This window comes from Camelina sativa, chromosome 15 (assembly GCF_030686135.1).
Source record: "Camelina sativa cultivar CO46 ecotype springtype chromosome 15, ASM3068613v1".
Classification (NCBI taxonomy): Eukaryota; Viridiplantae; Streptophyta; class Magnoliopsida; order Brassicales; family Brassicaceae; genus Camelina; species Camelina sativa.
In genome coordinates this window covers 12,974,047-12,985,452 of record NC_141894.1, presented here as the reverse complement: position 1 = coordinate 12,985,452, position 11,406 = coordinate 12,974,047, and the positions used below count along the sequence as shown (strand labels likewise).

The following is an 11,406-nucleotide window of genomic DNA, read 5'->3' as shown; positions in this document are numbered from 1 at the left end:
ATTTGCTAGTGGTCCCATACCCACTAACATCCTAACAACAATCAATAACCGCGGATAACCAAATAAAACAATTCCCATTAAACGAAAAGAATACTAACAACAATAATCCGATAATCAACAATGAAAAAGCAAGGTTCCAACATCCTACAATGCTCTATCAACTCAATACTAGCAACCTAACAATAGCTAGACCGCAATCAATCAAGCCTCTAGAACATCCTCCTCTTCATCGCCTTTGATTCCACGATCACACTTTTCCTTTACCTGCACACCACAAACAACAATTGAGATGCGTAAGTATTATCATAAATACTTAGTGAGGCCGTCCTCCCATCTACTAGGTTATACACACAAGCATATGAGACCCTCATGTTTAAGCAAAACAAACAACACACAACAAGACATCAAACCAGGAAAAACAGGTCTCGGCTGAGACCAGTGTCGACCGATGCCTCACGGTGTCGATCGATGCTACAAAAAATGGTGTCGACCGATGCTAAACAGTGTCGACCGATGCCCCTCAAAATGGTGTCGACCGATGCTTCCTAGTGTCGATCGATGCCTCTTCTGCAGACACGATCTGCGCGAATCCGAACTTCGAACTCTCCTTCCAAATTGTCTCGAATCCGTCTCAAACTCACCCAATTACCTCGGAAATCACTGGGAATCACAAAAGCAACGAACCCAAGCAACAAAACAACACAAACAGCAAAGAAAACACCCCAAACAAGAGAGATCTCATGCTTAGATCAACCATGGTCAAGCACTCACCTCAAGAACAGAAGATTGGGGTTGAGAAAACGATGGAACAACACCTCCAGGAGCTTCTCCTTCGTTCCCAGCAACAACTATCCCTTCTACAGCCTCAGATCTCTCCAAAATCTCCAAGAACAAGCCCAGAAAATCTCAGAAACGTTTTTCTCTCTTTTCTCTCTTTCTTTTCACTCAACGGCGACCAAAAATAAGACTCTGAAACCCTTAATTTGTCCTTAGACGCTTAAAACCACGATTAGGGATTTTAATTGAACCAATCCAAACCAAACCGCAATTAAAACAAACCCGACCAAACCGGAATCACATGGTGTCGATCGATGCCCCCAAGGGTGTCGATCGACACCCACACCAAAATTACAAAAATTGGTTCGCGGATGTTACAATCTTGTAGGGGTTATAACCCTTGTTGTATCCACCTTGATTCTGGACGTAGTTAATTGCTTCAGACTGCTCACCCTTCCCATCCTGAACTTGAAAAGGGTAATCCTCAGATACGAAATGGACAGTCTGCTGCTGACTTAGCAAGAGGCGGTCAAGCTTGTCATTGACATTCTTAAGGTCCCTCTTGTACTTCTCCTCAGACCCAGCGTCACCTCTAACCGAGCGGTCGTAGTCTTCATTGTAGTTACCGTCAGATTGGGCAAGATTCTCAACCAGTTGCCATCCTTCATCAACGTCTTTGTTCAGGAAATTACCGTTAGAAGCAGTGTCAAGCAGCATGCGGATTTTCGGAAGTACACCATGGTATAGAGTGCTCAGCAGTGACTCGTTGCTGAAACCATGGTGTGGACACTTGCTATGGTAACCCTTGAAACGCTCCCATGCTTCACAGAATGATTCTGAGCTCTTCTGAGTGAAGCTGGAAATCTCATTCCTGAGACGTGCTGTTCTAGAGTTGGAGAAAAACTTGGCCAAGAATGCCTTTTTGCAACCATCCCAGGTGGTGATTGATCCCTTGGGAAGGTTTTTCTCCCATTGATGAGCTTTGTCTCTCAGGGAGAATGGGAAGAGGCGCAACTTGTAACCATCCTCACTCACGCCATTGATCTTGGTAAGACTGCACAGACGGTCGAACTCGTCCAAGTGGTCAAGTGGATCTTCCATAGGCAACCCATGAAACTTGTTTCCTTGGATCATGGAGATTAGACCACTTTTGATTTCGAAGTTATTATTCTGCACGGCGGGAGGGACGATTCCAGCACGCTGAGTATGAGTGTTTGGTGCATCCCTAGCACCAATGTTTCGCGGTCTCGGATTTGGTCCGTTCGGTTGTTCCATAGTGACGAGTGTGGGATGATCAGTGAGTTGACAAGCTTGTCGTGGTCTTTGAAACCGATTGATTTCGTCGATAGCAGGAAGGAGGTTCTGATGTCCTCTTGATCGGGTGTGCATGCAACGTTGCAATCAACAGGTTCCTGAGATGCAAAACTAACAAGCAGACAACCAAAACAAGTCAGTACTCAGAAAAATAAGTGTAACAGAACTCAATCTTGCAAAACTTGAAATCTTAAATGTAGCAAAACGAATCCCAAATGGCAACGGCGCCAAATTGATACTAGGTTTTTTGTGTCTCCTAGTAAGTTTCAGTTAACTTTATGCGTTGTAGTACTTAAGGTGTCAATCCAAATGGGATGTTGCTAACAATCAAGATGCAATCAAGCAATCACAAGTCAAGCCAATTCAAGAAGAGTGTTTGTCTAACAATCCTAGAATGGTCAAAATGCAAAACGGAAATGAGTTACAGAACTAGAAACGAGAATGCATGACAAGAAGCGGAAATGAATAAAAATATAAACGAGTCTAAGCATGAACTAAATAGGCGAGAAACGAAACAGTCTCGGAAATTTAATAAAAATCAGAAATATAAAAGTCCTAAGGATGGGAGTAATTGATGTCGGTGGAGTATCCTAGTCTACATAGTGTTTAACATGCCACAAGCAATCTATCCCTAAACAATGAACATCACGACTTAGCTAATCCAATCTCTTGACAGAAGCTACTCAGACTCAACCACTTCCAAACCTAGCTCTCGCTAGAGAAACATGATCAAGCATGGCATGACAAACAAGTTCATTCACGTCAACAAACATCCTAGACAGCTAATCTCTTAGGCTAGGAACGTAAGTCTCTGGCAATAGTTGGTCAGACATTTCATCAAACACCTTTTGTGTGTGGAAATGTCTCAAACCTAGTCCCAATTGATCAGAGAAAAACTAGTATTTCTTACTCTAGTCCAGAAGGGAATCATACAATCAACGCTTAAACACTCTACATCCTAGGATCCTCCACCTAATCTATCCCATCCTCAAGAACTAACGCACTACTCAGATCCGAAAATCATCATCAACAATACAAACTCAGAAAACATTGAAACAAGCATTCTTATATAGGTAAAAATGAGAAGAACAACTTTGTAGAAGAAATTCAATGCAAAAACTCAATAAAATCAAAGCTATGTGGATTACAAGGTCGGAATACGTTTTTGGTGGCTAGGTCAACCTTAGAAAACAAAACAAGATAGAAACTAAGATGTCCTCAGCCAAGACTTAACAAAATGAATTTATAGAAAAAAACATGTAAATCTCTAAAACTTAAAACGACAAGGTGAAGCGTCGATTTGGGAATCTCCTGAAGCACGTAAGACGGAACGTATTCCTGACATGTGCGGTCGAGTCGCGTGTCGTCTCTCCCTAGAGTGAGGTCGAGTGGAGTGAGTAGGAGTGGCTCCAGTGGTGTGAGTGAAAAATGGCTCGAGCATGGTCGGTGAAAGTGGCTCGAGCTGGGTGTATACGCATCCACTAAAACAATGATAACTCTTGAACCAAACCTCCGATTGGCTTGAAATAAACAGCATTGGAAAGATGACTCAATTTTCTACAACTTTGATGAAGACGTCAAAAGATGAATCCCTAGTCTGGTGGCTCGAGTGATGGCTCGATTGTGGAAGTGAGGAGTAGCTCGATTGTGGAAGTGAGGAGTAGCTCGATTGTGGAAGTGAGGAGGGCTCGATTGTGGAAGTGAGGAGTAGCTCGATTGTGGAAGTGAGGAGGGCTCGATTGTGGAAGTGAGGAGTAGCTCGATTGCGGAAGTGAGGATGACTCGGTTGCGGAGGTTGGGCGTGGCTCGGTTGCGGAGGTTGAGCGTGGCTCGTTTACGGAGGTTGAGCATGGCTCGATCCTCTGCGCTTCCAACGTCTCCTAGACACCTTAAAAACTCTGAAATACGTAATAAATGCAAGGATGATGCAGAAACTTCCTAAACATGCAAAATGTACGAAAGTGGTTCTAAAATGATGCAAAACGACTAGTTGTCCTAGCTAAATGCATGACAAATACAAGCTAAGGAGATGCAAAATATAGACATATCACTTGCACACATGGTCAAATCTCATTGCCTTGCTCTGCTTGCGGGTAAGCACTATCATCACATCATCAACAATCGATCATGGCTAGGAAAAATAATGGAACATATGAGAAGAGAAATTAAGTGCATACATAGTATAACCCAAACAATAATGTTGTGAAATTAAATTAGATGTTAATTATATTTTAAGAAAATAATTAAGACTAAATTGTGTAAGAAAATAAAAACTGGATTTGGAAGAATCACATGGCTTTGGAAACCCATATCATGAGATATATATCACCTAGACGTTCAAATCTTCCTCGTCTCTAAACCCTACCATCGCAAAATCTTTCTCATCAGAAGTCATAACCTATAAATATAATAAAGGACTATGGAAATGGTTATCGGAAAGAAAATTAATAAATACATACAAATACAGTTGTAACGTTAATGAACAAATTTAAATTAATAGTATTCGAAACAGTTAATATTTGTTTAAACTCACTTTCATGGGTAATACATACAAACACACTTGTATAAAATATAGCATGGGTAATAAGTAACATAAATACTGTGACTAAGGTATAAAATCTAAATTATGAATTATGAATTATGAATTATGAATTATGAATTATGAATTATGATCTAAATTTTTTATATTAAAAAACAAATTACAATATTGATATACAAAATAGGCATTCGAAACAACATTTACCAACATTTGCAAGTGAGAATATGTTATGTTCCTAAGGCCTTCTTCATCTAACTCTTTCTAATGAATAACCACATTTCACATGTTCACTTCTATATATGCTCTAAAATTTCGATTCAACTTATTTATTTCAAAACCTACAAATATCACATGAAGGAAAAAGTTAAATATTACAAAATTTAGAAAATTATGTGAGAGGTAGAATATGATGTTTGATGAAGATTTTTTCTAGCTATTCATAGATAAATTTGTAGTAATATGAGAGGTTTTTCAGTTTTTTTTTTGGTCAAACATCATGGGAGTTATGGTTACATTTCAAAGAACAAATATACCATAGGTTTTGGCTGTGTTTTTTTTTTTTGTAAAATACAAATTGTATTGCAATTAATACATTAAAGTATATTCATATGATGAAAGATTTGTTTTATAATTTTTTCAAACATCATGGGAGTTATATTTAAAATAATTAATATGTAATAAATTATGTTAATGATTACTATTAAAGAAAAATAAAATATTTGTATCTTGAAATTATTTTAGAACAAATTGATTTGATCTTTTGGCACAAAAACTGTGAAACAAATATTATAATTTTTTTTGTCAACAAATAATTATTATAATATTATAATATTTTTATAGCTTAAAATTAGTAAAGAATTTAATAACCATCACATTCTATTTTTCCAAAATTATGATATTAATATATAAATCTTTAATTATCGGAAATTTATTTTATCCAAAATTATAATATTAATATTTAATTCTTTTTTATTTGCAAAATTACATTTTTTTGGTAATTATATAAAATATTGATAAATGATATCTACATATAATTACTAAAAAGAACATTGCATAAATGTCAATATATTTTTTAGCACAGAAATATCATTTAAATTTAATGAATATAAAAAATATTGTATATAATTTTGAGGAAAATGAATTAAAATAATTTAATATTTGGGAAGTGAGGACAAATGTTAAAAATATAGTAATATAAACGGCCAAATGTCATCGTATTATGCAAAGTTAAAAGAAAATCTTCTCATATTATATAAGATGGTCCCGTATCTATTATCTATGCTTTGTTTCCTTTTATTTATTTTTGGTTGGTGAAATAAGACGTTACTAATAAATAGTCTTTTGCGTCAAAATTCATTGATGGAAAAACAAAGTGGAGATAAGAATGTCGGAGAAGAATGAGCAATCTCTGGATCCAATTCCGGTGGACGTGTTGTTCGAGATCCTCATGAGGTTGCCTGCGAAAGATGTAGCCAGGTTCCTTTGCGTATCGAAGTTTTGGGCAACAATCATCGGCGGTCGGGAATTCATCAGATCCTACTCGCTTCAGACTTCCCAACAGCCTCGCCTCCTCTTCGCTTTCAATAACGAAATAAAAGGTTATCAAGAAAATTGGTACTTCTTTTCCAAATCAACTCATGTTTCTACTCCACTGAGCTCGTGTGAGCGTGAGCCCGTGAATGGCCGGTTTAGTCAAGGGCATGGTGGTGCTAGCCTAGTAAATAAAGTTGCTGTTGTGGAGGAGGAACCACCAGAGTTTCTATCAAGTACGGTGTGTCACTTGAAGAAACTACGGTACAACAAGCCTAGTTATGTTCATGGGTTGATCTGTTTTTTATATGGTGAAGAACAAGTCGTAACTAACCCCGTCACAGGCAAGTCCATAACCTTACCCACTCTCAAATCCACTGAAATGATCGTCAGATCTTTTTTAGGATATGATCCAATCGATGCCCAATACAAAGTGTTGTGCTTGACCAATGTTACTCGGTTTTGTGAACATCAAGTCCTCACATTGGGAGGAGCTCAAAACTGGAGAATGGTCCAGTACTGTTGCATTCCTCCTCACTATCCTGGATATGATTCTGTGTGCATAGACGGCATCTTATATTACAGTGCTTCCTCTAGTTGTACCATGAAGGAGCCATTCTTGGTGGGGTTTGATTTGAGGTCTGAAAGTTTGGAAGTTGCTTCCCTTATTCCTGAGGGTCTTGGATCATTGAACGAAACTAATTTGATAAACTACCGTGGGAAAGTGGCTCTTGTCACTCAATCTAATGGAATCGTCTACCATTTCTATTTGTGGGTTTTACAGGATGCCAAGAAACAAGAGTGGTCCAAAGAACACCTATCTTTTCATACAGGTGTTACTAGGAATCTCCATCGCCGCCGCTTGGAAATCTTGGGCGTTTCTGATATGGGAGAGATTGTATTTGCACCCATCAGGTTTGAAGAGTTGGTTGTTTATTTTCTGGATCACAAAACCAACCGGATTAGAAGAGTTGTCCTTGAAGGAAACCCCAAGCATAAGTTTAGAGATTTTAATCAAGTATTTACTTTCTTGCATAACGTAGAGAGTGTTCTGTTTCTTTAAAGAGAGAGAGAGAGAGAGAGAGAGAGAGAGAGAGATTCTGTGTTTGCTGAAAGTTGCTTGTGGTTCTTTTCTTGTTTTTTTTTTTTCCAACTGAAAGAACAATTTAAACTTGAAAGATTTCTTGTTCTATTCTCTGCTTTGACTTTTTGATTCAAAAACAAAAAGACTTTCTTGTATTCGATTGCTTGCAGCTCTGTTTCACTTGTACTAACAAATCACATCATTGTAGTCTGCAGGATATAATTGTAATGATAAGCTTCGGATATAAAACGACATAACAATATTGCTGAATTGAATAAAAATCTAACCCTTCTCTCCCAGACAGAAACGCTCCCATGCATGCATACTTGGCTTCAGCAAACTCCTCACCAATGCTTCCCTTTCTGACCTATCAATACTCCGGTCCCAAAGAACCAACTTGTCCTCAAGTTGCAGGCCATCTGCTAGTCCTAATCGTCCGTGTTGTACAAATTCATCCTTTGATATTGATGTTCTGTCTCTCGTGATCAAATGAATGATCAACAATTCTCTATAGACCTGCAGCCACAACAATTTCATGCTCACAAAGTATGTGATCACCAAAGAGTGTATAAGAGCAACCCACTTGTAATCTTCTTCGGCTTCACTTAACATATCATTGTTTCATTATTTTGTTTCCCCTCTGTTGTTACTCCTTGCTGTTTGCCCACTTTGGTCATTTCCACGAGGCACATCCTGAGAGTTTTGATCAGCTCCAACATTTCACAGGTCATACAAAATCAACAATCGTTAAATTTCCCTATTGGTTGATAGATAGGTTAAATGGTTAACATGAGATACAGGTTGTGGAAATATGCAGGGATCCTTGTTCCTTCCTCACGATAACTCCAAAACAACGTTTGTTACGTTCGTGGAGAATGGTTGTTCCCGCTATGAGATGGCTTCTCCGTATTCATTCCAAGGAGAACAACAACAACAACAACAATGGTGACCAGAACAAGGAGGAGAAGAAGAAGAAGAAGAAGATATGAGTGGACAAGTACACAAGATTCTCTCAAGAGTGTGTAAAGGCGACGTCTTTATCATTCCGGTAGGGCATCCAGTCACTTTAGTCTCACACGATGAGAACTTTTTCTCGATAGGGTTTGTTATCCATGGATCCAACTGCACAAGAACGTTCCTTGCAGGTAAAGAAAGGGTTTGTAATTGTTTTTCTTTTCTAAAATATATCTTTTCGTGAGTCTCTCTCTGGAAAGGTAACTTGAGTGGTGGTTTGTGTTTTAGGACAAGAGAATGTGTTGAGCAACCTCGACATGGTAGCGACGAGAGTGACGTTTGGTATGGGAAGTAACGTGGCGGAGAAACTATTCACGAGCCAAAACTATTCCTACTTTGCGCCTACGACTCGTAGCCATCAACAAACTCAAGAGAAACGCGAGGTCGCGAGCCATCGTTCCAATCAATCTTTAGCTTCGCCGGTTTTTGAGAACGCGTTTACAAGTCGCTACGAGTGATAAGGTTTGGTATATGTGTCTGGCGATGTAATTAAAAAAAAAAACGGTGACGCTATGTAAGTTCTGTCTACCGAGGTTTCCTTAAGAGTTGTAAATTGCTCCGAACGGCTCTGTTTGATAAATAATATAACCTGAAGGTTTGGTTTTTTTTTTCACACTGGGAAGATTTTAACCTGATGGTTTGGTTATGGTGTGGATCTTTTCAAAAACCAAGTGAAAAAAGAGAAGATTAAATTCATCAAATCAATCCAATTTTTATCACAATTCATTAAAAGAAAAAAAACAATCTGAGTAAAAATAATATTTAAAAAAAAAAAGATGAAAAAGATGATCTTCATGAAGAGTATTTGGTGGTAGACACGACTTTAAATTCGACTTCTACATTCAAAGAGCCTTCTTTGTCCAAATAGGCCTCCCGAAGTTTATCCAAAGACACAAATTTAGGCCATCCATATCCAGTTATTGTTTTCTGGTACCAACTGTTAACTGCAGTGAAACAGTAATATAATCTCTAATGAATATTATACATGACAATATCTAATCTCATCAAGTTGTAAATTACTAGAAACAAAACGCTACGACTTACTCTTATTTTCCACGTGATTACATCCAAATGGGTCGAGAATTCGCATATCCGCTTGCACGTAAATCATCTCACCTTTCTATATCGTCTCATTATCAGCGTTCAGATAGAGAGATAAGGATTTGCAATCTGTTAAATCCTTGGGATACAAGCTTACCACCCTACCCAAAAAAAAACATTATAAATAGTTAACACGTACTAGTAACAAGTTGTTAACAAAGTGTTATATAGAACTATGAACAGAATACTCACCAATTCCTTCTTCCGATTGAAAACTTGTTTGATTGGTAAGTTGTCTCTTTTAACTTAGAGAATTTGTTGAGCGTCCAAGAGAACTTGGGATTCGAGGGTTGCTTATCAAACGAGACAACTTCCCAATTGGCAAGTGGAACCAACACATCAACACCAAACTCGCATTGATCTCCCTCGAAGACATATCCCTTTTCCGGATCATTGAATGTATCAATCGGAAGCACTTGCGAAAATCCCCATACCGGTCTTATTGCATTGAACTGCTTCCCTTCAGCATCTGGATATATATTCCATCAATGATTACTACACACACATATAGAGAGAGAATGGGCTATGGCGAGCAGGCGAGGTACTAACCTTGAATAGTAAAGTATTTATTTTTTTTCCTGTTGTAGATGAAAAAGGTGAGATATGCCAAAACCGTGGACGCGGTAAGGCTTGTTGTATCTAACTCAACAAACATTGAGATAAATCCACTTCCCTTGTCCGCTTTGTTACCTTTTGTGTATAAAACCAATCTCCTGATTATTTTTTTCAGATGAATAAATTACTAATTAGTTATACGTTTTCATAATTATTTTAGCATGAAAAAATAATTAGGGGACTTTGATGATTACCAGTTGTATTTGCCAGAAGAGAAAGAACGGGATTTGTATCCTTCATCGGGGAAGAGAGTATTGAGTTGAGAGAGGCTTTGGATCTTCATGGAATAAGTAGAAGGAGGACGATCTTCAAACTTGCTCGTAATTGTAGAACTTGCTACCACGCATGACTTATCATCATCTGCTTTCCACATTCTGTTGCACCTTGTAAGAGAAATTGAGAGAGAGAGAGAGAGAGACCCAAACAAGATTATAACAAGAAGGCGAACATATGATCAATTGTTTTCAGATATATATAAAGCGTAAGAGAGTCTTTTTAGTTTCCTAGTGAGATATGGTTTTGGATTTGAACCCTAGAGGGATATTTTTTATTTTTGATAACGCTTTTTTTTTTTTTTTTTTTTAAAAAAAGGGGGGGATATTGTTGATAAGTCTCTCATCTACCAAAATAAATAACAAGTTTTTTACTATTAATTATGAGAGTCATAAAAAGATAAGAAAACAAAAAAAAAGGTCTCTCATTTCTCTATATACTAGGTGCTTTTCCACGCAACGCGTGGGTTGTAGTGTAGTTGATACTTTCTTGAAAGAATATAACTATGAATAGATTAAAAAGGCAAAAAATATAAAAAAAATATATATATTTTTTTGTATAAATAAAATAAAATTGAATACAATGTTAAATATATATAATACTTTCTACATTAAAATATAGAATCAAACTCTTACAAGTTAAAACACATATGAGATATAACAACATTTGATATTGGTAGGAGAGGAAGAGAGAATGTTTACTATAAGATGGTAATCCAAATTAGATAATGGAGATGAATCTTTAAAAAATAGAACAATGTAATATATATATATATATATATATAATACTTTCTAAATTAAAATATAGAATCAAACTCTTACAATACATATGAGATATAACAACATTTGATATTGGTGGGAGAGGAAGAGAGAATGATTACCTATAAGATAATAATCCGACGACAAAAAAAAAGATAATAATCCAAATTAGATAAAGGAGATAAATCTTTTAAAATAAGAACAATGTAAAATATATATCATGTAGTCTCTAAAATTAAAATTTAGCATTAACAATTTACAATGATATTTCATTTTTTTTACAACCCATACAACAAAAATAAGAAATCAAAAATAACAAAAAAAAACAAAAAATGATTTGAGGTATTGTAGAAGAGAATGAGAGAATGTGAAAATGAAATAGTAAAAGAATGTCAATATGA

General features: G+C 36.8%; 2 protein-coding genes, 1 non-coding gene and 1 pseudogene across 4 annotated transcripts; 3 read left to right on the top strand and 1 right to left on the bottom strand.

The window, feature by feature from the left end:
- Positions 1-1,549: 1,549 nt before the first annotated feature.
- LOC147926571 (small nucleolar RNA R71) lies at positions 1,550-1,656 on the top strand. Its single transcript, XR_015583103.1, has one exon. It is a non-coding gene; the product is annotated as a small nucleolar RNA R71 (small nucleolar RNA).
- Positions 1,657-5,910: 4,254 nt separating this feature from the next.
- Positions 5,911-7,399, top strand: LOC104746723 (F-box protein At1g47810-like). The gene is made up of 2 exons (XM_087486886.1): positions 5,911-6,799; positions 6,945-7,399. The coding sequence occupies exons 1-2, from the start codon at positions 6,015-6,017 to the stop codon at positions 7,201-7,203; spliced, it is 1,044 nt and encodes a 347-aa protein (XP_087343012.1). The 5' UTR covers positions 5,911-6,014; the 3' UTR covers positions 7,204-7,399.
- Positions 7,400-8,053: 654 nt separating this feature from the next.
- LOC104748436 (vicilin-like seed storage protein At3g22640) lies at positions 8,054-8,688 on the top strand (annotated as a pseudogene). Its single transcript, XR_015581511.1, has 2 exons — positions 8,054-8,389; positions 8,487-8,688. The product of XR_015581511.1 is annotated as a vicilin-like seed storage protein At3g22640 (transcript).
- A 262-nt stretch (positions 8,689-8,950) lies between these two features.
- On the bottom strand, positions 8,951-10,460 carry LOC147926570 (ubiquitin C-terminal hydrolase 12-like). Its single transcript, XM_087486684.1, has 5 exons — positions 10,169-10,460; positions 9,909-10,072; positions 9,552-9,828; positions 9,303-9,460; positions 8,951-9,202 (listed from the first exon to the last, which is right to left on the bottom strand). The coding sequence occupies exons 1-4, from the start codon at positions 10,345-10,347 to the stop codon at positions 9,379-9,381; spliced, it is 702 nt and encodes a 233-aa protein (XP_087342810.1). The 5' UTR covers positions 10,348-10,460; the 3' UTR covers positions 8,951-9,202; positions 9,303-9,378.
- Positions 10,461-11,406: the final 946 nt, after the last annotated feature.

Bases quoted from the DNA above. Each gene is read 5' to 3' on its own strand.
- LOC104746723 (XM_087486886.1), top strand. From the start codon at position 6,015: ATGTCGGAGAAGAATGAGCAATCTCTGGATCCAATTCCGGTGGACGTG. The intron at 6,800-6,944 runs GTCTGAAAGTTT...TGGGTTTTACAG, and splicing joins TTGGTGGGGTTTGATTTGAG to GATGCCAAGAAACAAGAGTG.
- LOC147926570 (XM_087486684.1), bottom strand. From the start codon at position 10,347: ATGTGGAAAGCAGATGATGATAAGTCATGCGTGGTAGCAAGTTCTACA. The intron at 10,073-10,168 runs GTAATCATCAAA...AAAAATAATCAG, and splicing joins TCTTCTGGCAAATACAACTG to GAGATTGGTTTTATACACAA. The intron at 9,829-9,908 runs GTTAGTACCTCG...ATATATATCCAG, and splicing joins TAAATACTTTACTATTCAAG to ATGCTGAAGGGAAGCAGTTC.